Raw genomic sequence first — 25494 nt, 5'->3', positions numbered from 1 at the left:
GACTTAAAATCCTTAACTCTTATTTAGTGGTTCATCTTCATAGACAAATTAGGATATAGAGAGAAAAACCTTTGTATATTATCAATAATTTTCTGGTTTTCGTTTGTTGTCATGATTATGATTATGAAATAGAGTATGATGTATGGGATGTAGCAAGTATTTTCCCAGTTTTGTTGGATGTTGGTGATGTAATATGAAATGGAAATGTAGGGTTTAAATATGATGCAAATAAAGGATGTTTTTGCAAACATCTTTAACTTTTTCCAATACTTTTACTACATACATCATTAACATACATTTAATGCAAACATTTTCACAATAATTTCATTAACATATATTTACTGCAAAATAAGCTTAATTACAAGACAAGAATCCAACTAACTTAACACTCAAAATGTTGAATCCCAAACCTAATTAACTTCCCAACATGTATACCCCTTTCATACCATGCTCATTGACCATAATTGGATGCATCTCTAAATAAACTGTGAAGTACAAACATAATATGCATACTGATGTGATGATATAACCAATAAAGGTTTCTGCCGAATTTACTGCTTATCTTCATAAAAGCCCTACTGAACATCTTGAACCCTTCAACTGCATTTGCATCATTGCATGTGTTTCACCCATTTCCATATGTGCTTGTTCATAATCAGACATATTCACTCCAAAATGCTAGCTTTAGTTCATCACCCTTGAAAGACTTATACCAGTTTGGCACAATGTTTATGCTTTGCTAAGGGTAGAACTCCTTGTGTTCATTTGAAATGATGACAACACCTTCACCATTTCCTAACTCCAAATTTTCATTGTTCTCACCTTCTAGTGACAATGCAAGGACATCTTTTGTTTATTGTGTTGGTACTTGGGTGGAAGTTAACAACACGATTTGGGGATAAAGAAAAAAATTCGTCTTCTTCAGCAAAAATCAAGTGAAATCTATTCTTTTTTAACTGTGATTTACAAAATATGCCAAGGTATATTTATTATTTTCAAAAATTATTTTTTTGTATCATTTGTATTAAATGAACGATACAAACAAGGTTTGAAACAAACGATAATGACAAATATTATATATATAGTTTGTTTTCAAACAATACATATAATATATTATTTGTAACCTTGTGAAACATACTAATAGGCTTGAACCAAAGATACAAATAAGACTTTCTTTATTGGTTAGGTTTGTTCAATAAAACGTTGTTAATAATAATGATGATTGTGGCGAAGGAAAAGGAGAGTTTGCTGGTTGTGAAAGGACAGAAGAGGGTGTAAACAAAGAATTATAGATCATTTCAGTTCAATTTGAATGACACTCCACAACTGATTTTAACTGAATTTGTATCAAAGCCAAACCGAACATCAAATTGACACTCCTACTTCCACGAGTATTAATTTGGTAAAACAAGGGAAAAGTTTTATCCCTTTTCGTTGAGAATATCCTACGTACCAAACACCACCAAAAACACTTTTGATTTAATACATGATCAACTTAAATTGCAAATCACTTTTGATTTAATACATGATCAACTTAAATTGCAAATAATAATGAAACTTAAAATCGTAAGGAAGACAGAAACTGCAATGTAGCCTGTGTAGGGAGGTCGGGCGGACCTATAATAGGTGGGGTTTCAGCTGGTGAAAGTAGCCAAAGGAACAATCAATTATGATTACATGGTTGAAGACCATAAAACGAAAACACATACAACTTTTTCACGCCTCAATATCAGGGGAGACGAAGAGGGAGACTTAACTTAAGCCTCTTATGTAACAAAACTAGCACTTCTCCTACCCCATTCCAACTGTGCAAACCAACACACGGCAAACTGGTATGTACTTACGACAGGTGACTGAAACGCGCGACAACCGAGGTGAGTAAGAAAAGAAAAATGTCCTAACTGCACACCTAAAGGAAGCTGCAAATCTAACCCTAAAACTGCAATTACAAGACTCTAAAGCAGCTATTTTCGCTGCTTTTTTGACGTCTGTTCTGTTGAATCCATCTGCAAAAGAAAAGAGTCACAGTTATACTAGTATGTAAAGTATGAAGTTTGAAGAACAAATCTAAGTTAAATATCTTGAAAAAATAACATAGTTTTGAAAGATCAACCACATCAATAGATTTGGACTAACTACTACAAGGGACAGGTTAATCAGAGTTCCTAGAGTTAGAGACCAAAAATGGCAGTTTGGGATATTGGTATACAAAAAAGTGATCCTGAAAATCTGTACAAATTTTATTGATAATTAAACAGTTTTTATTTGAAGCAAGAAGCACATGAATACGATTGTATATGATTAGTTCGATTGAAAAAACAGCCAATAGTGATCGGCACCAACCAAAGAATGGGGGTCACCTATAGCAGACCATAGACCATCCTAATGTTAGCTCGTGAGTTGTGACCTGACTATACTGGGTTCAAATCTGACCTGCACTGCACCCCGACCTGAAAATGACTCAAGCTCGATATCAATTCCGATTCTCAATCCTGGAACTTGATATGAATCCAACATACAACGAAAATCAACAAAATGATCGAACCCAAAATCAACGAAAACTGACTTAGATCCAGGCCATAGACTTAATGTGGTATAGATCCAACTTAAACGTAATCCACATACCCAAATCTATTTGACTTGGTATTGACTCAGACCCATGGAAATAAAAATGAGGTCTTTACGTTGCATAACGGACGCTTTATAACAGATTTTGGGCTCAACGAAACACAAAACCCGTAACATAACAAGTGATTTATACTCATGCAGTAACTAACATTATAAGTTATTCTAACATATTAGCCATTATTATCATTTTTAAGTGTATTAGATTCTAAAAAGCCTATTATAAAAAATTTGATAATATGTTTTAGAAAAAACTTGAATTACTATGATTAAATGAATTTATAAGTCAAAAATTCACATGTCCGTAAAACGAGTTGTAATACCAGGAGGTGCCGCATCTGCAACATCACAACCATCACCGCAATCATGACGACAACCACCATTCTTATCTATGTTCAGACATGAGATGACGTGGCCAAACCTTTGAGATGACCTAACACAACATGAACCGGACATCACCTGATGTGAATAGACCTGACTCTAATCCCAAACGACCACCGAATCTACAATGAGATGCATTAGTTTATGGTTTTCAAGTTTCAAGGTTTGCAGCGTATTATTTGTTAGCCTAGGCCTGAGAGAATCTAGTAAAGGGAGAAACTATCCAGATAACTATCACAGATTCACAGGTATATGCCAAAGATCTAATAACAAGACTAGAAAAGTTACCACAACAGATAACTGTTCACGGATATAAGCCATTGATCTCAACATGGCACCCAATGTGTCCCTGGAAACTTGAAACTTCACCTCCGACTCCCCAGAAATTGTCTCGGTGTCTTGGAGCTGAAAATGATACAACAATTTCAATCAGAAAAACAGATAGGCGTAATCAGTCACCCAATAATGCACGTCTCATCCTGAAAGACTGGAATAAAAGGTAATATACGCGTAAGAAACAGAAAATAGTGGTCGTCAAAAAAAGGTAGTCATCTTCTCACCCTCCCACAATAATCCTCTCTTCTTCCATGCAGTAAACTGGAGAAAAAACAACCCACCAAAGACTTCATCTTAGATGAAAGATTCCAACACAAGTTAGGTTATAAAGGTTGATGCCAGGGTCCTAGTAAAGGTTATTCATATGGTAAAACCAAGGATGTCATATTATCCCCTAATTCCATTACTACCCCCTTTGCTCACCTTTACTCCACTCAGCAAGTGCACATTGACATTCCAAAACCATTTTAAGGGAAGTAGATTCACTTCTGAATAACATTACAAGTGTAGAGGAAGTCTAAGTCAAAAGAATGTAGAGAAAATTTACACAAATTTACCCTACATTCTTATTGATCTCTGATCATACTAGTCTTGGCTGCTTGACAAATGATATCTAACTTTTAAGTATTAGTATTGCATGGATTGAAGGATGAAAACAATTCCAAGAACAACGTTATATTTTATAGTGTCGTATCACATAAGGTGTTGATAAGAGAACATCAGGCAAAGCTTCAATTCAGAAGGCAACCTCAGACAAAACACCTCAGTTCTATATAGCCAACACTTGACAGGAATAAAGTTTCTAAAATATCATATACTGAGCTTAGTCAAAACTTAGCACATATAGACAAACAAAATGAAAATTAAACACAAAAAAGCTCCTAAATTTCATAACTAGAAAGGAGTTAATATTACCCCTATATTGCAGTAGTCAACAAGTCTATCCACCATTCCAATTTCAAATAAATATTGCCTTTCTACAGTTATCTAAGGTAGTTATAACTCAAATAATTTGAAGTAAAAAACAGCCAAATAGCCATATATTTGGCATACAAAATTAATCAATAGTTTCCGCAATGTTCAACATTTGTAAAGCAACTTAATCCATTCTTTTTTATTGAGCCACAAAATGATGCAAGGAAAGTATTGTTCCAACAGACTTCCTAATGGTCTCTCAATTCTAGCAGATACCAAAGGTTAAGGAAGGGAGGGATTCTCAATAATGCTCAAGCCTCAAAGATGCTTGGGAACTGAATACTGATGCAAGCATTAACTTCTTGAAATTGTTTTCATCCATCAAAGGAAGCGGACTCGGTGCCTCCACCTGACACCACCACTAGGTAGCTTCTTTTTTTGATTCTTTTTTCTTTTCTTCTATCGTCTTTAGATTTTTTTTTTCTAGATTTTCTTCTCTTGTTTTGTCGTCTTCAAATTTTTGGATTCTTCATTCTATTACTTTTCCCCTTTTTTTTTTCCTTTTCTTCCACATTATTATTTCTGATTCTTTCTACATTTTTTTTATTTTGTTCAATTTCCTTCTTTATTTCTCCTTTTAAATTTTCTCTTCTTTGATGTTTCTACTTTCTTTTTTCTTATGTTCTTTAATAAAAATGTGATAACAAACAAAAAGAGAACAACTATACATAACGCCTTAGATTGTGGTTTAGGTATCCTTTTGTGTCATTTGTCAATATATTAGTGGCTCAGTGCAATGATAATGAATGTTCAAGATCTTTGTGAAATACTAATATTAATATCATTGTTAAAAGTACTATAAATGATTTACAATTGTTTTATAACCTTTTGAGCAAAATTATGTGCCTCGCCAACCAAAAAGCTCGCGCTACACCGTGCGCCTTGCGCCTTGCACTTATGCTATAACACCTTGTGTGTCTCGTGCCTTTTAAAACTAAGCTGGGAAAAAGTAGGGAAAGTTTTCTCTGGTAGACATCTTCCTATCTGAAAACATAAGTACTCAACTCCTTGGAAACCTTTATGCCATAATTTCCATTTAAAATAGACCACAAGTTATTTCCTTTGCTTCTGTATTTGGCAGAGAAGTTATGGGAGTAGCTTTACAAAATAAGGTGTGACAATGGACTCCATAGCTTATAAATTACTTCATTGCTAGTATAGCTGGTGTTTTTGGAATGTAAATATTAAATCAGATACAAGGTTTAATCGAATTACCCAAGTGTTCAGAGTCTGTACAAACTGCTAAACACAAGATGCAATGAAATAAAAAAGAAAATAATCGGCATCATTCAGACATAAATCAAAACCTACTGTTGCAGTAAGGGAATCCATACTAAACCCATGCAACATGGGAGAGTTAAATCTATCTAATTGCTAACCCCTACCAAAGAAAAGAATGATTTGATTTCTTACTGAAACTCTACAGTAAGAAGTTTGGGCAGCATATAACACACGAGTGCTCACTTCAAAAATATTAAAACATCCTTTATATGACAAGATAGCCTTGAAGATCTTGAAATTTCTTTTAAAAAAATATCTGATTAATAAGCAAAGAAATGGAGTATAGTTCAGACTAGAAATCACAATCAAATTCTTCCCATCAGCTGGGCAATATGTATAATAACTGCTTATGAATTTTATCAGAGTTATTGAGGTTTTAAAAGACCAGCATTCTGCCCTATTGTCTATTGGTTCTATAGTCTGGTTCAGGTGAGTATAGCACTTTATGTCCTTAAGATATTAAAATTACGTCTCTTTATTGTCTCAATAGGTTTCAGTTTCAGGTACTTCCAGACAAGTTCATGCTGTTCCTTATTTTTCAGAAATGAAAATCTGGTGACAGTCATGGCTAACAACATGATTACATTAGACTTTAGCTATGTCATTCAGGTAACAAAAATTTTATACATTATATGATCATCATAACACTCAAAGACCAACAAACATTAGTACAGTTCGGTAAGTCAATCATCATAGAAAAAAAAGTCCCGAATGCCTTCTCCCAGGCTGATAGATATCGTTTAGCGGCAAAGGAAATATTCTGTGGTCTAGTTAGAAGTATAGGACCAGGAAAGTATGATCTATACATCACACTTTCAGTTCTGCTATGTTCCTATGCTATTCTTTATCTGAGAACAGACCAAAAAAAGTGTCATAAAATGTGTCCAATCAACATGTGAAAAATACTATGACAAAATAAAACGGCAGAAGAAAGTAGAAACATGCCTTTAAATTGATTACAGCAACCCGATTAGCTGGGGTGGACAGCTGTTCACTAATGTTGGCCATAGATCTAATCATAGGTTCCAAAGTGACCCTCGACAGCTGAAACTTAACTTCTGACTCTACTGCAGGGCTCTTGCTGTAATCTTGCAACTGCATTAATCAATGAAGAACAGGAAACAAACAATAAATGTCAGCACAGAACAAGTTGCCAAAAAGAAGATTAAATTAAATGAACCATGTATAACTCTCTTCCAACAAATGGAAATAGGATCAGTCTACAAGCACAGAGCAAGTTGTCAAGGAGAATATCATATCAAATGATTGATATGATAAGTAATGCCATCAAAGTTTAACATAGTTCTGTTGTACAGTCACTACAGTGCGAAAGGACGGTAAATAAAATGATAAGGCTATTATTGCAAAACCAACACAGGGAAAAAACAGGTTAGGGGCAAAAATTTAGAGAATTTTCATGAACATTTGTTTCAAGACGACAATAGCATTTATAAAAACAACAAGAAAGATATTAGTTTATATCCTCAAAAGGGAAAAAGAAGAGAACAAAAATATCAGATGCTTCAATCTACTAAATGCTTCAAATGCCAAAGTACTGGAAAGCGTATATCCAAAGAACCAGCAGAAGCAGGAAAACTGAAGTCAGCCCAAGTAGAGAAACTATTGGTTTTGAGTTTAAAATTTAGACCTCTCTCCGTCCCTTCTCAGTTGAATATATTTCTGGGTTTCCTCCCTTGTCAGAATACTTCATTTGCAACATCTATATTGACAACCAGCAAGCAATAATAAGGTGATCAACTATCCTCCCACAGTTCCACCAAACTATTAGCTCACCAACGGGTAAAAATCTTGTATGGATTTAGTCCACATTAAACTAGTGTATACCTTACCATTTAAAGACTAGAATTAAGTGTTTAAGTAGAAATGAAGAAATATACAGAAACTGGTGCACACTTTTTTTTATGTGGACCAAGTTCAAACAAGACTTACTCCAACAATGAGATACAATCCCGAAAGGGCAGTATACTGATTACTGCAAACACATGCAAATTCTAGTATTAAAATATCCATGTGTAGCCAATTTCATCCCAAAAAATACCAAATCACCAGCATGCAAACATGGCAGGTCATAAATAATTTCAGAAACCGAAACAATAAGGTTTGCATGGTAAAGGTGTGTATAACAAACCGCGTGTCTAGGCATTTTCAAGGGATAACTCAAATTCCAGTCAGTATTTGGCGATACAACTGTACTATCCCCCTTACTCCCGTTACTGCATGACCATGAAGTTACTAACATCATAACTTATGCCGCAAATTTTCACTATGCCTACTACAAAAATCATCACTTACTAATGCACTGCTGAATTCCATCCTTTATGATGTAAATTTGTGGAGGTTAGGGGCCAAAGGCAATGGAAAGCTAAAACCCATATGGCACCTAAAAAGAGGAGTATGTCTCCTAGTCTCAAGCAGAAGTCCTTTTATGCCAGTTTTGAATTATGTGGATGTGGACTGAAAATACAAACATGATATACAACACTTAAAAATAAATACAATATTAGTCAAGGGTGTCAATGTATAAAATGTCTCTAATCCTTTAAGCTAATACTTGCTAAAATAAAAACAGAAGCATCTAAAAAATCCAACAAAAGCACAATTAGAATGTACATACCTTTAAATTGATTATAGCTAGTCTATTTTCTGGTGTGGAATTTTTATTCTCCATGACCCATGTCATTGACTTTAGACAAGGAAGTACAACCTAGCAAGAATTGTAAAACAGAGTATAGTCTATAATATGAACACTATAAAATATGCATAAAGAAAAAATTGGCCATTGTAATGTTCTCACATACCATGTTGTCAAAGGGCACATCATCTCGTTTAAGGTAAGTGGGTTCCATGCGTACAAGATTCATATCACTGACAAGATGAGGTAGGATGGAAGAGTCATTGAGGTTAAACCTCCTGGCAACTTCATCTTGTCTCGGCCATAACAAACGAGTATCAGCAGCAGAGTTTTTCTTATCACCACTTCTAGAAGCAGATAGTTGAGGGGTCTGAGGAGCAATTTTGGCAACATTTTTCTTCACAGTAGCAATCTTCTTCCCCCCTTCAATCAGACCAGTTATAGCTGTGATATAGGTCTCTGATGATGTTGCTCCTTCTATTGCATATCTAATTGCTTTTCGGCATAGAAGTTTATACCTTGATGGGATTGATTCCTGTGCATGATCAGCACTAGGCTCATCCAATGCAACCACACTCTTGGCATTTTGGGTCCAACGCCTCAAGATGTAGTGTGAAGGCAAGGTCAAAACATTTGTCACTGTAAATACTGTTAATATATGTTTACAAAGAATTCCTGAATATTCAAACATCAGACAGCTACAGTTTGCTCTTATATCAGATATGTTTAGAGTTACTGTGTATTCTTTATTGTCATCTTCAAATTTAGCAACCCTGTATGTGCTCGTAGCACCATTGCCATCAATCCTATTTGCAGTATATACAAAAGTCTCTACTAACTCATCCTGAAACTTCGCAAAGATTTTCCTGGTGTAGAGATCAGCAGCCTGCTTCTCCATAGGCGATGGTGTCCTTAAAACTGGTGTATTCGAGACTGTATCAAAATCAGCTTCCAATTCCTTTTCATACCAGTACTCCATAGCTCTTTCATACTGTCTGAAAAACATAGGCAAGGTTGTATGTTCATTCACAAAACCGTCAAAAAAAGAACACTCAGCTCCTTGATTGGGCGATACTACAGCGAAGAAGGAATCTCGAAAATATACCGGCACCCATTGTCGTCTAGAATTATAAAGTGACTGAAGCCAATCATTCCTCCTCAAGTCAAACTTATCAATAATTGTAGCCCAAGATGATTCAAACTCGTCTATTGTTTCAGTTAAATTAATACAATTGTACAACTCAACCTGAAAATTTGGATATCTAAGGCAAACATGAGCCATCTTATCCTGGCCTTCTCTGAGGACATGCCATTTGCTTATACAGTGTCTGGCCCTTGGCAACACCGTTCTCACTGCAGCCTGTATGGCTCTACCCTGATCAGTGACGATAGACTCAGGAGAGTGATCACTCATAGCAGTCAAAAATGTATTTAGCAACCAAACAAAGGAAGCCTCAGAATCATCTAGAAGCAATGCACAACCAAACAAAATAGTTTGGCCATGATGGTTCACTCCAGTGAAGGGAGCAATCGGCACTTTATACTGATTCACTATGTATGAAGTGTCTAAAGTAACTACATCACCAAAATGACTATAAGCTGTCCTTGACCTTGCATCTGCCCAAAATGCATTAGCCATACGATTATCTTCATCGAGTTGTATAGCATAAAAGAAACCAGGATTCTCAGCCTGCATTTTCTTGAAGTAGTCCAACATATTTTGAGCATCTTTTCCCCATGTCCTCTTTGGTATAGCCGGTTTGATGGCATAATTTATACAGCTTGGGTTTTTGATATGGCGGATTGAGTCTAAAGGAGAAACTGTTTGACTTGCATGATTTCCATTCATACTCCCATACATAACACCATTAGGCACTACAACACCTGCTCGGTAAGCTTCAGTAACATCCGTCATGGCTCCAGCAAAATGTCTGTGTGGTCGAATACTATGCACCTTATTAAGACTCCCTAATACATGGTTATGCTTCTTGACAAATTTCATCACAACCCACTTGTTACCCTTCAACTCAATCCTCATCATGGCTTCACAAACATCATTAGACTTCCTTTTCGACCCCAGTTTCGTACATACAAATTGTCTAGATATGGCACCACTACCATGTCTAAAACGACCAGTCTGACTGACTTTCGTGTTGAAACCCGTTTGCCTAGCATACTCTTCATAGAATGCCTTGGCAGCGGATTCCAATTCAAACTCCATACCCACATGAGGCTCTAACACTGTAACTTCATCCTGGAGAGCATATTCATCATTCGGATTCCTCTCTCCACCCTCACCCATCCCAGTTTCCCCATTATCCGTCGAGGCACGAATCCTCATATTCCCATCAGCTACATCAATAATCCCAATACCCATATCAATTCAAACTGCAGATCTATAACATTTACATCTCAAAAACTAATCCAATATTGATTGCTGACTTAGATGTGGAATAAATTTTATCAATCAGTTAACATAAAGTTCAATTAAAAGACAGCTCCCACCCACAAAAGAGAAAACACGATCAGCTTGACAAACTCAAATATTAAACATTTCTGAAGAGACAAAAAAAAGAAGAAAACGTAACAAAAATCACAAAAAAAATAATGATAACAGAAATTTGTCAATATCTTATCAAAAATATAAAACTTAAGTTTTTTTTTTTTAATATATATAATTAATTTTTAATAACTAAGAAAAACAGATATATATTGTTCTAAATTAAACTAAATTGAAGTGAAAGAAAACCTACAAATTTAAAAGAAGAGAAACCCTAAACAAATCCAGATTTCATTGTTTTCCCCTTTCAATCAGTTTGAGTTTAGTTTTAAAAAATAAATAAACTCATACTTAAAAAAAATGATAATTCGTAATTGGCACCTCCGAGAGACGGTAACGAAAACGGTAACGGAATCAATAACGGCAACGGTAAAGAAATCTGTAACGGCGTGACTAGAGACGGACACAGACGAGACCGGAGGCCAGAAGGATGATCAAATTGGCGGCTGCTCTGCTGAAGAAGTGATAATTCTGATTTTGCACGTGAGAGGATAGAGGAAGGTAGGCAGAGTACAACGAGGAGTTTTTACGTTTGACTTAACCCAAATTCTTAGTTTAGGACGTCTTAACATTAGGATATTTCGTATGTGATTATCTTCAGGGATATTTAATATAGTATCCATCAATTATACCAAAAGGTGAGTGATGACAATTTTTAAAATTTTTTTTACAAAGTAATAGTCAACTCTTGGAAAATTAACTACCATAATATTATTAACGTAAAAACGTTTAATTTCCGTTAAGTATGGAAATGACCATTTTATCCCTGTTTCATTTCATTAGAACACAGCACCTTCTTCGTCTTTCATTCAAAGTGTTCTTGCTTCTCCATTAGTGTTCTTCTTCCTCTTCAACCTTATCTCTTGTCAACTTTTGGAAAATCATCTAAATATATTGGACGAGTAGTAAAAGTTGGTCTCATACTATTTGGGCTCTTGCAGTAAATTGATTTTTCAAAGAAAAAAATTTTGATAACCACTCATAATCTTTCTTAGATTTCAAGCTATGGCTTGCTGCATCATAGAGAACTATACTTCTTGGACTTGTGTGCCCACGTCTGGCAGGATACACATCAGGAATCCCACATGGTTATTTATGACAAAATTTCATGATTTTGGCTATGACATATATCAAAGTGTCATAGTCATGTCTTAATGTAGAGAATCCAACACAGGCGATTGAGGTAAAATAAAGTGTTTAATGTCTTCTCATTTCATACTATTTGGGCTCTTGCGTTCATTGCTGGTCCCTAGTCCAGATAAAAGAGGGGATTGTGGTAAGAGCTTAAAGTTGAGGAAGAATCAATGGTGGAACCTAACAAAGGAACACAAATTTTTGCTCATAGAGTCATTGTGGAAGATTAGAATGGCGAACAGGATCAACTTGGACCAAGATGAAGGAGTATATCATTTGAGCGGCTAAGGATATTCTAGAAGAAGCAAAAGGTAATATGGCAGCAAGCCATAGCTTGAAATCTGAGAAAGATTATGGAGAATTTGAATGCAAGATGAAGAAAGTGCTAAGCTTTAATGAAATTAAATAGGGGTAAAATGGTCATTTTCATACTTAACAAAAATTAAACGTTTTTTACCTTAATAATGTTATGGTAGTTAATTTTCCAAGAGTTGAGTGCTATTTTGTGGAAAAAAATATTAAGAATTGCTATCACTCGCCTTTTTGTCATAGTTGGTGCTTACCATATAAAATATCCCTTATTTTTAAAATTTATTAGTATAAAAACTTATGTAATTGTAACACCCCACCTAATATCCACCTAATTAGGCTAAAGTGCTACTAAATATACTTCTAAAATGCACTATAAATGTAAAATTCATCTTTCATAAATAAACTAATGTAAACATAAAATTAAATAAAACTAAACTCAAAGGTGTCTACTAACTCCACAACAAAATAAATCTTAAATGCTACAATTCTCCTCGTCGTCTCAAAACTCGACTATTTTTCAACTATTAATAGTTTTTTTTAATACTAAAGTAAAGTTACTACAAATTCATACGATAAGTAATATGGTATATTACGTCACTCTGCGATATTCCCACTTATCAATCGTCAACTTCCGCAATTTACCAACAATCTCAAATCAAAACAAAAAGGTGTCAACCACGGAAGGCTGAGCGAGTAGACACACCTTATGTAAAATTTTTTTTTTTATTTTTCATTAAAACATACTTTCACAAACAGGGAGAAGAGAATAACACATAATATTAAAATAAAAATCCCAAACCTTCGTGCACACTAAGTATCTAGTTGAGAGGATACTCCATAGCTCTAGGGTTATGTTTCTCTCGGGTGAAGCTAGCCTATTTCTCAATGGCAACTTCGCCTCAAAATATAGCAGAGATCCAAATGTCTCCTGCTCACAATATCATATCAAGGAGGATAGGCCCATGGTCTTTTAAGTATCACTCCACACAATAGATCAATAATATCAAATATGTAATTTTCGTGTCAAAAATTCAAGTATTAATTATATTGCACATAATAGAAAATTAGACTGGTCAGTCTCTTTTGAAAGACAGGCACCATCCAATCACCTGTAGCTCTGCTGTCAAGTACTGGTCACCAACAGCTACTAAGATTAACAAAAGGGTTTCTCTACGAAGTCGTCTCCTGAACCAGACAATAATATCATTTACTAAAAGTAACTGAGTTGATATACACTATGTCATATAAGACTTAGACTCAATTAAATTCTATCCTATTGCATCTCCCCCTATACTCGAAATTTAAGATTATTAATACTTTGACTACAAACAACCCTTATTATCTCCTATATATATCTTCCCACATGACTAATGTAATAATACTTAGTTTTAGCCTAGTTATAACACTCATAATTATGTCTTGATTCTTTTAATTTATATTAGATTTAACCTGCTCAAATCATCAAAATATGTCTATTAAAAGGGATTCATCACTCAAGATAATAATAAGACAAAATGAACAAAAAATAAAATCAAGTGTAGATCATTAAAATTCAAGGATGATATAATTATTAGGGGCAGTAGTGCATAAAGGAATGGGATTAGCAATTGTTACAATTTCGAAAAGAAAAGGGAAAAATTAGGGTTAACAAATGGGTATATTTATATTAGTAATAATTAGGGTTAGGGTTAACCTCTTAATAGGGTAATTATAATGAGACCTATAGACATAAGCTCAAAATATTTAATTATTATCCCATGATAAAAAAATATTACTTAATCTCATTATTTAGTTAACTCCAATAAATAATAATAATATATTTTTGAAATTTCTGAATGTTACAGTGATGGATGAATTTATTAGTATAAAATATATTTCATAAAAATATAACTTTTAAAAAATAATGCAAATATATACTATCGTAAATTCGTAATTAAATTTATCGAATGCACGACTTTTTAAAGCAACAATGAAATATTATTTTTATTTATTATTATTATTATTATTATTATTATTATTATTATTATTATGTATGACTCAATGCAATTAAATCGATCAAATTCTAGGTTATTATATAGAAGTAATATAGAAACTCGTGCAATGCACAAATTTGTTAGTGTAAAGTATATATAAATATAAATCTTAAATAGAGATGTAATTATATGTTATCAATATAAAATTATAATATTTCTTATAAAAAAGATGAAAAATTTTAGAATATATAGTGCTTTTAATGAAAAAACATTACTGTTAATATAAGTATTATTTAAAGTTCTCATATTTTTTAACGCAAATTGGGTAATCTTCCAATATCGTTATCATTATGATTCTTTTTCATTCTCAAAATAATTTTTATTTATCATATATATTTTATTTCTTGATGAAATGTTTAAGAAATTAAAATTTTAATGAAGAAACATTATTAATAAGCAAATATTTCAACATAAAAAACTAAAAATATATATTCTAAGAAACTTTTAATGAAAATTTTATGTAACTTTTTAAATTTAAAAATATAATATTCTAAGAAGAATAAAGAACATATCTAATTCTGATATACAAACTCATATGTTAAGGAATAAATTGATGATAATTTAGTAAGAATTATTACATATGACAAATAACTATTAATATGTCATGTGGAATTTAACAGTCTTTTTATTAAATTATATGATATGATCGCTATGATAAATTACATAAATATTTTACCTAATTTAGCTTCAATTTTTAAAAAAATTAAATTTTAAATTAGGTAATATTGTTATGTAATCAACTATCATACATTGGAATAATAATTCTATTCCATTTGTCATGGCTCTTCTAAATTAGAATAATAATAAATTTGTCATTTTATAGCATTTTTATTAGTATGTATGATCGTAATTAAATTTATCGAATACATGACTTTTTTAAAGCAACAATTAAATATTATTTTTATTTATTATATTTATTTATATGTATGATTCAATTAAATTTATTAAATTCTAGGTTATTATACAGAATTTCTATAATAATACATAAATATTTTACCTAATTTTAGCTCCAAGTTTAAAAAAAAATTAAATTTAAATTAGGTAAATATTGTTAAGTAAGCAACTATTTTACACTAGAATCATTAATTATACTAATGAAGAAACAAACTGACACATGTCAGCCTCTCCTTCAACAGTTTCCCTCCCACATGAATGCGTAAAATACAGAAACGTTATCTTCCAAAATTGTTTAGAGCTATGCAATCAGTTTTTTATTGTGAGAAAGCATACAATAAAAACTTTTTATGGCATTGACTTTGGAAACATATTTAGAATATTGTGAAATCTGTATAAAATATATAATTACAAATTTTCTGTAATATTGTCAATATAAAATATATAATTACAAATTTTCTGTAATATTGTCAATAAATTCTGTATAATTACAATATCATTTCCTAAAATACAGAAATTATTAACAACCAATCTGTAATTTTCTGTAATATTGTCAATATAAAATATATAATTACAAATTTTCTGTAATATTGTCAATAAATTCTGTATAATTACAGTATCATTTCCTAAAATACAGAATTTTCTGTAATATTGTCAATATAAAATATATAATTACAATCATTAATTATACTAATGAAGAAACAGACTGACACATGTCAGCCTCTCCTTCAACAGTTTCCCGCCCACATGAATGCCTAAAATACAGAAACGTTATCTTCCAAAATTGTTTAAAGCTATGTAATCAGTTTTTTATTGTGAGAAAGCATACAATAAAAACTTTTTATGGCACTGACTTTGGAAACATATTTAGAATATTGTGAAATCTGTATAAAATATATAATTACAAATTTTTTGTAATATTGTCAATGAAAAATATATAATTACAAATTTTCTGTAATATTGTCAATAAACTCTGTATAATTACAATATCATTTCCTAAAATACAGAAATTATTAACAACCAATATGTAATTTTCTGTAATATTGTCAATATAAAATATATAATTACAAATTTTCTGTAATATTGTCAATAAATTCTGTATAATTACAATATCATTTCCTAAAATACAGAAATTATTAACAACCAATCTGTAATTGAGACACTTAAGGATTAAAACAGAACGAATACTTCTCTAAAACATGAATAAAGCAATTTATTTAGAACACACTTTAAAATTAATTATACTGATTTTAGATATTAAATCAGATCAGACAAGTCATAAGAGAACCAATAAAATATCAGTGAAGTCCAAATTTGATTTTTAGGGTTCTATTTGGGGAAAATTGAGAGGATTTTATTTTTAGGGATTTTAATTTGGGAATAGAACAAAATTAACTTTGAGAATAATACAAAAATAACATAATATGATGCAGTATATATTTTATAATTTACTCAATTTAGAATACTATGTAATCTGTACAAAACTTTTTATGGCATTAGGCATGGAAACATATATTTGAATTTTAGGATTATTGAACTCGGCTTTCATGCTATAAATGCATGAAAAATTTTAACCTTTTGTCATTCACCTATCAAACACTTCAAAAATTTTAGCCCTTTGTCATTCACCTATCAAACACTTCAATAATTTTATCCCTTTGTCATTCATTTCAGTTTTTTAGCACAAATTATCCTTATGGCTCGAAGCTACCACATGATTAGAAATATTGTGGGAGAAACCGGAACATGGAGAATAAAAATCAAAGCAATTTATCAATGGAAAACATATGAACAGAATGGTGAAGTGAACGGCATCCATACAATTCTTATTGATGAAGAGGTTTAACGAATACAATTTTACATAATAGTCTATCTTACATGTTTTGGTTTTGTTTACTATTTATTTAACTGATGATGAAATGTTAATTTACAGGGTACTAGAATTCAAGCTATTATCTCAAAGTATGTATTATCTGCTCATCAAGATAAAATCAAGGAGGGACATTACTATATCACAAGGTTTAAAGTGACCGAAAATATTGGAGACTATAAACCAACTAAACACAATCACAAGATAATTTTTCTCAAGAACTCTGTCATAAGAAACTGCAATGACATAACAATTCCAGCAGACCGATTTAATTTTGCCAATTTCAATGACATATTTGCTTTGAAATATGACACGACAGTATTGACAGGTTTACCAACAATTCTAATACATTGAACTGATTGCAAAACATTAAATAGCATAAATATTAACCTTTTACTTCTTCTACACAGACATAATTGCAGAAGTAACTGCATATAGTAATGTAAATGATGGTTTCAAATTATCAATCAACCTTGAATTGATTGATGAGGAGTAAGTCATTTTAATATCATATTTTATTAAAATGAAATTACAGAAAAATTGAGTTTAAATAATTATTTAAACCTTGTGTTTGATGTAGGAACAACCAAATTTCAGGAAGGTTTTGGGAACAATATGCAGAGGACATTTATAGTTACGTATCCAAACCAGAGAATAATAAATCTTTTGTGATTATTATTCAATATGCAAAAGTCAAATTATGGAGAGGTAATAATCATTTTAAAATAACCTGTTTGAATGTTGCATGATTAAGAAAATACTTATCTTATTTAATAACTTTTTATCCATATGTATTAGGTACGACATCATTGACCAATTCAATGTTCATAACGCGACTCACCATTGAACCTGATATTCATGAAGTGCATGAATTTAAAAACAGGTATAAATATCATTTAAAACTTTTTTATTGGCTCAGATCTTACATCATTACCTTAGTTATGCATGGCGGCTTAGTAAATGTGTGCATCTGAAAAATCTAGAAATTAATACCAAGCCCCAAATTAAACATGTACCAAATTAAAATACCTAACAAAATCCACCATCAATTACTGTTTCATTTCATTCAACAGAAGGAAACTCAACGACGGTTCAATAATTCAACGGTCATTGCTTGATGAGTCTAATCACAGTTTAAAATCATCAGAATTAATATTTCTTCATAATCATGAGGCTGTGCAATTGAAGGATATAGTGCTGCTGCAAAAGGTTATATTTACAACTTTAATTTATAAGAATCTTAAATACAAAACTAAACCACTGAATTGTATGCAAATTGTAAACTACAGGTGTAGCAGGAGCGGCACTCTCGATACATAAATAACATTAATAATTATACTTAAGATAAATAATGCGGAAGTGTAAAACACCGAACTCCTAAAAACCATTTGAACAAAAAATCGTTCAAAACATAAGTAAAAAAAATAAAAATCTTAAACTGAGAAAATATAAAATAAGGTTTAATTAAATACGACAAAAAAAAAAACATAAGTACAATATAGTCATCAAGTAAAATCATTGAAGCTAAGTTCTCGATAGAATAATTTAAGTTGAGGCCTGGATCGAAACCTGAGCTAAATTTTCCTGCAAAATACTGTCATCCATAATACGGATTACAGCCGATTAAATCGGTCAGCGATAAAGCCGAGTACAATTTTCTCAACAAGCTTATGATGCGATAGTTAAATCATGCTTAAAAAATAATCATCAAGCACAATATAGAAGGTTATTACTCATTATTGACCTTTACTAAGCCATTAAGTTACATTCTCAATACTTGCAGAAGTTCATTACTGCTACTAAATACTTGGTTACCTTAATGCTTATTTAATCAAATTCAATTAAGCCTCATAACATTACCATCATAGCACATCACAAGATCACAACAATAATGACAACTGATATATGTAAGGGTCTGGTTAGGTGAGGACCGTAGTCCTAAACCCTAACTGTGGTGGGAGTCGTCACTCCTCTCAATACTGTTATGCTCGAGACTTCACGAGATGGGTTTTTCTCGGACCCCCTGTCTGACATCGCATTTTACGTGCCGGCTAACACGGACGCCGGGATTTTACATGCCGGTCCATGGTTCGACGTTACCTTACTATCAGAGTCATACAATCAATATCATGCAATATCAAACAAGACTCTAAACCGAATTAGTTTACATTCTTATAAGTCAAACTTCCACTAGTCAAAATTTTGACAATTCTATCCTTTTAATAGAAACAAATTACTAGTATCTAATAAATTAATATTAATTAAATAACAAATTTTCGTAGCTATACTAAGATTCCTGAGGCTAAACTAAGTCATTATTATGTCATAAATAATCATAAAAGTCAAGAGTAATATTAATAACGTATTTTATTAAATAATCAGTAAAATAGTAAAACAGATCTATCATAACTAAAAAAAATATAATCCGAAAAGTTATTAAAGGTCCAAAATCTAAATGAAATGAGTTTTCGATAAAAACAATGCTAAGCATTTTAACAAATTTGTTTGACTATTTCACCAATAAACCGATTAAAAATTTATCAAAACACCAAGATGATATGAAATCATTTTAAAGACATAAGTTTATTTAACTAGTAAAATTCATATATATCTATATTATCATATTAATCAAAAATTTTCATATATATGAATTTTTTTTTCGAGTGTCCCAAAAGTATTATTGTTTTGACGAAAATATCACTAAACTGGATATGACTTTAATATTACCATGTAAAGTTTAAATGACTAAAATAAAATCATGTTGATCATGCTTTTATATTATCAAGTAATCATAAATAAATATCACATAACGAGAGAGTTAAGAAAATATGTACCATTTTCCTCCGAAGGTGGTGCTAAACCAAGTAAGAGAATAATAATAGGTTAATAAGAACTTAAGGAAATAAGCTCCAAAAGAGAAAGTCTTCAAGGTTCCAAGCTTCAAAGAAGTAGATCTTCAATTACCCAAAAGAAAATGATATCCAAGCTCCAAAAGATAATACTTGACTTTTTAAAAGTTGATGATTATTGGCTTAAGAAGTGATAAGATCAAGCTCCATCTTCATTTGATTCTTCAAAAAATAAAAAGGGTATAAAGTTAGTAAGATGTTAATGAAGTGAAGATATAAGAAAAAAATGGTAGAAATATTTGATGATAAGGGTGCAAGTGATCTCATGGCTAAGAAGGGGTATTTATAATGAGTTTTGGGCAACTTTTTAGTTCATAAGATTGTATGAAAAAGAAGGTTAACTTGTGTAAGTGATTTATAGTGTGTAAGTGAATGTGTAAGAGTTGGAGTGTGTAAGTGGATGTGTAAGAGTTGGAGTGTGTAAGTGGATGTGTAAGAGTTTGGAGTGTAGAAGAAGGTTAACTTGTGTAAGGAAATGGTGATAGCTTGTGTAAGTGATGAACATTATGGATTGATGTAGAAAGGATTTTGATTCATCAAATTTTTGCTCTAGTTTATGCTAGTTAAATGTTTTAGATTAATGGGAAAGTATGATTAAGGTTTGATTATGAAAATATGATAGTTTACTTAGAAAATTTTAGTTAAAACTATCCTTAAAGTTAATAAGACAAATATAGTTAATTTTTAGGTATAAAATAATTAAATCAAAGTTGTAAGGTTAAAATGATAAGTAGTAAAGTTAGTTTAAGGAAACGAAATTGAAACGTAACGTTTTAATAAAACCGTAAATATAATATTAAAATTTTACTTTTCGTAGTATAAAATAATAAAATAATATTTTAGTGCTTCTAAAGAAATTTAAGAATATATATATATATATTTTTAAGTTTAATATTTGGAAGAAATTACAAAATCGGAATAAGGTTTAGGAATTAAAGGTAATTTGAATTAGATAACCAAAGGATTAGGAATTCGAAACAAAATTTTGGAATAATTAATCGGAAGATTAAGATTAAGAAATTTGAGCCTGTTACAACAGGAAGGTTACTATGTCACATATGGCACAATCACATCTATTGATTGTGAGCACGAATGGTCTTATTCATCATGTTACAAATGCTTTGATGCTGTTCAAAAAGAGTCAGATGGTTCCATGAGTTGTCTTACATGCAAAGTACCTATTCTAATTGTTTGGCCAAGGTAAATAATTTGCATAAAATTTTTGGCTTTTGACTTCTATTGATTAACAAGTAAAACAAGTAAAATTTCAACAATACACTCAACTAATCTAAATTCCATCAATGTGAATTAAAGGTACAAGATTTTTGTGCGTGTTTCGAATGGTGTTGGGCAATCCACTTTTGTTCTTTTTGATTCACAAGTGAAGAAAGAAATACAAGTTACTGCTAAAGAGTTAATTGATAAGCAGGTTAAGGTAATTATTATTAGCATTGAACTATTACATTTTCTGAAAAAAATAAAAAAATATATAACTTTTGTCCCATTATTTTCATATTATTTTTATAGAATGGAGATACTGAGACGTTTCCAGAGGAGTTGGAAAAACTCATCCATAAAAAGTATTTGTTTGTGTTTAAAGTTAACAAATACTTTAACATAGAAAAGAAAAGCAAGTCATATTCAGTAAGTAAGCTCACCGATGATGAAGAGTTAATTTTAAAATTCTACCAATGTTTGTACTCCAAAAAGGTATTAGCTTTTTTCTCATGATACAAGTTTATTCATTTTACATATATAAATATATAAATTAAACTACCAAATGACTAAATGTTAATTTTTCAATTAGAAGGAAGATGATAGTTCTGTTGAATCAAAAGAACATTCCACTTCTATGAATCAAGATATTATGCAAGTAATATTTTTTTAAGTTTGTATAATATGATATGTTCATAAAAGTATATGTAAACATTATTGAACATAATTATTTAAAATGCAGAATTGTGACTCAACAACAGAAAATAGCAACTTTCAAACACCAATTAAAGGAGGATTGGAGAAGGTCATTGACATTAGTGACTCTGAATATTCCACAAATAAGAAGACAGTTGAGGATCAAATCAATACTAAAAAAGGTTTGGACAACATATATGACATAAGTGATCTTGAGTGTTCTACCAGCGAAAAACATATTGTTGTGAAGAAGGAGAAGGACCCTATAATAAATTAGATCTATTACTTCTAATAGACAATGTTTTTTAGTTTATTTTTATTAGTTGATGCATTAGGTGGATTGTGTTTTTAGAATAATTGATTCATGTTAAGTCATTGTTATTGTTTTTGGAATCATTTATGTTCAAAACTATAATCTGTTTACTTATCTATTAACTTTTCAATGATTTATAGCAATTAATTTCTATTTATTTACTAATCCTTGACAAATCAAACATTTTCAAATTTTCATATAAGGATGTTTACAATATATAACACCACTAAATAATTTATAGCAATAATATCAATTAATGTTTATGATTTTCATCCTTTTAAACCAAAACTTTGTAAATAATTGTTATCATTTAAAATCCAACAATATATTGTATAAACATAATATTAATAAAACAAAACGCATGAGCTGCGATGATTAAATGGCTCTAATCCAAAATCATGTTAATATAATTAGTAAACACACTCAACGATTGAAATACTATGAAATAATTTAGCTTACATGAAAAAGTTAAATAAATTAATCGATAAATCAAAATTGTATACTAAAGGATCTAATTTTTCATATTTTATATATATTAAATGTGTATATAACAATTTTAAAAACTTTATAAGTAGTAAATTAAATATGGTTCATAGAATTAATGTGCTATTCACTTGAAAGATAAAAAGTTTGATTTGTTAAAAGGTTAATACTGATACAATATAAGTAAAATAAATAAATTCTTGCGATAAGTTAATACTGATACAGCATGATTAAAATAAATAAATTCTTACGATGACGACATGACTCTAAGAAATGAAGACCTACACTTGAAGTTCAATATAAATGTTAAATAAATTCAGTAAAAAAATAATGATTTAATTTATACAATAAATTAATTATTCTAAAGATTAATATAACTTTTACAAAAATATCACCCTATTATTTAGAAAAGAAACAAATATATCATAAAGATACCAATCAACATGATCATCAAATATATTACACTCAAAAATATCATGCAATCGCAATAATACGGAAACAAAGATCATATGCAAGATCATAAAAAATTACAGTATAAACAAGATCAATTTGGTAAGTATATTAAAAATGATACATATAATAAAATATGATTCTATATGTTAATTTTAGTATAAATGCACTTTTGAGGAAAACATTCATATTAGTAGTTTCTATATTTAACTTGGATGCTCTTAACATCATTCAACAAACAATTTACAATAATAAGTTATGGTTTTATTAATTGTCTGGTTTTTTAAAATATAAATGATAAATGGAGCTAAATAATAGTTGATTTGTACATTTTTCTCTACATGAAGTTGGGAATTCTAAGCATGGAGAATTATAGACTTTCAAAAATTGCAAGAATGAATAGAAAAAGAATAATTGAAAATCGAAAGAAACACGAGAATTACACACAATTGAGTAAAGGTAACTTTTAAACAATTGTAATTGCTTTATAATTATTATATAAAAAATAAAATTATATTAAATATATTTTACTTGATGAACGCAGGAATTTCTATTGAGTCTTCAAAGTCGTCGTCAGATACTCAAACAGTGCAAAGTTTAAAAACTCAAATGAGTCCATTGTCAGACATAACAAATGGTATATATTCTTTAACATTAACAAAATTCATTATTATTTAATTTTTGCTTCACATTTGTAATTTATAAGACAATATTTTATTTGATATAAGTTATAAGAAATGTTGATAAATTTCTAATGCAACATTATTTCTAAATGTTTAAAGAAAATACCTGTAAGAACCAAGTGATTCCAAGCTTTGTGTACATATCTTTAACAAACGCCCCCACATTGTTAACAGCATGAATTAATTTTTCATGTATAAAAATTGAACAGATCAACAGTTAGTTCTATTATCAAATGTATAAATAAAATGCATTCATCATTAAACAATAAAGGTAATTGTTTAACATGTTAATTTACATCAAACAGTCTTTTTAAACATCTAGACCAAAGAACATAATGTATAATAATAGATATGTTTTTCATATTGTTTTTTTTTTCAAGTAATAATTGTATAAAACAATTTTATTAAAGTTATTTTTAAAGGAAAATTGAAGACATTTTTTAATAAATACCGAGTAGTTTATTTTTTTCATGTATATACACACTTAAAGTACAACAAAATTATAATTTATAATCGGAAAATAGTTAGAAGATTATTACATATTGATATGAACAAACAGATTTACTTTTTCCAAGCGTCATATTATTTATTATTTATTAGAGTTAACCAAAAAAATATCACTCAGTTTAAATAATAGATCGATCTGGAAATTTGCTTAATAACTATGTTAAATTACTCAAAATAAAACATGCATAATTACTGTACACATATAGTATTAATTTATGAACCAAATTATGTTCTACCTTTTAAAGGTCATATAATTTTTAAAAACATTAACCCAAAAAATTAGCTGATTAGTTGAATGATAATCTAGAAATTATTTTAACAATTTTGTTAACTCATTCAAAATCAAACATGGACAAAACTGTAGGTCAAATTATAATCCAGTTAACTACATGTTAAAAAAGTATAAACATCTATAAAAAAAATTGTAAGTATTATCATATATATGAAAGAGGGATACCTGATTTTATTTAGAGGAGTAGATAAACCAGAAACCAATTGTGAAATTTCTCCTAATATTATATGAAAACCCTTTTAAATATTGAAAAGTCGATTCATCGTATCATAAACAAACCAATTTTAGAAAAAAAAATAATCACTAAAAATTTTTTTTTCAACTTAAAGAAATGATAAATCGATCTATTTTTTCATATGAAAAATCTACAGAAATCAAATAAAAATTTTCAAACAAAACAAAAAAAAATTCTATAAAAATCAAAGGATAAAATCGTTTAGTATTTTCTAAATCGTTTAAAATTAACTAGATTGAATGTTATAAAATATAAAGGATTGACTCATATTATCACATGTTAAACTAATTTATCAAAAATCTACTACAAAAAATAATTTTCTACATAAAAATTAATAAATCGACTTAGTTTTTTATAAGATTTATCTAGACAAATCAATTAAGACATTTTTAGAGAAGAAAAATACCGGTGATATTATTAAAATTGAAAGATAAACTTATATAATTTTTTCAATCTGACTTGAAAAAACCAGTAAAACTACATAAAAGTCTTAGATACTAAGAGAGAATTTTTGAATGGTTAGAAAGAGAAAAAAAAATGGAGTTTAGAAATGGCAAATGAAAGAGATGAGTAAATAGTTGTGCAAATGCATTACTATTAAACGGACAAATGCAATACTTATAAGTCATATGCATTTACTCCAATACCATTTCACAA

At 30.3% G+C, this 25494-nt stretch overlaps 2 protein-coding genes and 1 long non-coding RNA gene across 9 annotated transcripts; 1 reads left to right on the top strand and 2 right to left on the bottom strand.

Moving 5' to 3' along the window:
- Nucleotides 1–1472: 1472 nt before the first annotated feature.
- Nucleotides 1473–11381, bottom strand: LOC130814228 (protein FAR1-RELATED SEQUENCE 3). 7 transcript variants are annotated; one of them, XR_009042339.1, is made up of 7 exons: nt 11133–11381; nt 8418–10603; nt 8234–8323; nt 6544–6693; nt 3295–3411; nt 2949–3058; nt 1473–2006 (listed from the first exon to the last, which is right to left on the bottom strand). XR_009042339.1 is itself a non-coding variant. In XM_057680309.1 (6 exons), the coding sequence occupies exons 2-6, from the start codon at nt 10590–10592 to the stop codon at nt 1965–1967; spliced, it is 2574 nt and encodes an 857-aa protein (XP_057536292.1). In that variant the 5' UTR covers nt 10593–10603; nt 11133–11381; the 3' UTR covers nt 1473–1964. The 7 variants fall into 7 exon arrangements, 3 of the variants coding, with proteins under 3 accessions (XP_057536292.1, XP_057536291.1, XP_057536290.1); XR_009042337.1 differs by having other exon boundaries at nt 8418–11381; XR_009042338.1 differs by lacking the exon at nt 2949–3058 and adding an exon at nt 2361–2450 and having other exon boundaries at nt 8418–11381.
- Nucleotides 11382–16880: 5499 nt separating this feature from the next.
- LOC130813432 (uncharacterized) lies at nt 16881–18249 on the top strand. Its single transcript, XM_057679265.1, has 6 exons — nt 16881–17024; nt 17118–17382; nt 17465–17546; nt 17635–17762; nt 17853–17937; nt 18243–18249. Exons 1-6 carry the CDS (start codon nt 16881–16883, stop codon nt 18247–18249), a joined length of 711 nt encoding a protein of 236 aa, XP_057535248.1.
- Nucleotides 18250–18254: 5 nt separating this feature from the next.
- On the bottom strand, nt 18255–25424 carry LOC130814227 (uncharacterized). The gene is made up of 3 exons (XR_009042336.1): nt 23910–25424; nt 19889–20125; nt 18255–18648 (listed from the first exon to the last, which is right to left on the bottom strand). It is a non-coding gene; the product is annotated as an uncharacterized LOC130814227 (long non-coding RNA).
- Between the last annotated feature and the right edge of the window lie 70 nt (nt 25425–25494).

This window comes from Amaranthus tricolor, chromosome 5, assembly GCF_026212465.1.
Source record: "Amaranthus tricolor cultivar Red isolate AtriRed21 chromosome 5, ASM2621246v1, whole genome shotgun sequence".
In the NCBI taxonomy this organism is placed as follows: Eukaryota; Viridiplantae; Streptophyta; class Magnoliopsida; order Caryophyllales; family Amaranthaceae; genus Amaranthus; species Amaranthus tricolor.
This window is presented reverse-complemented; position numbering and strand designations above follow the sequence as displayed.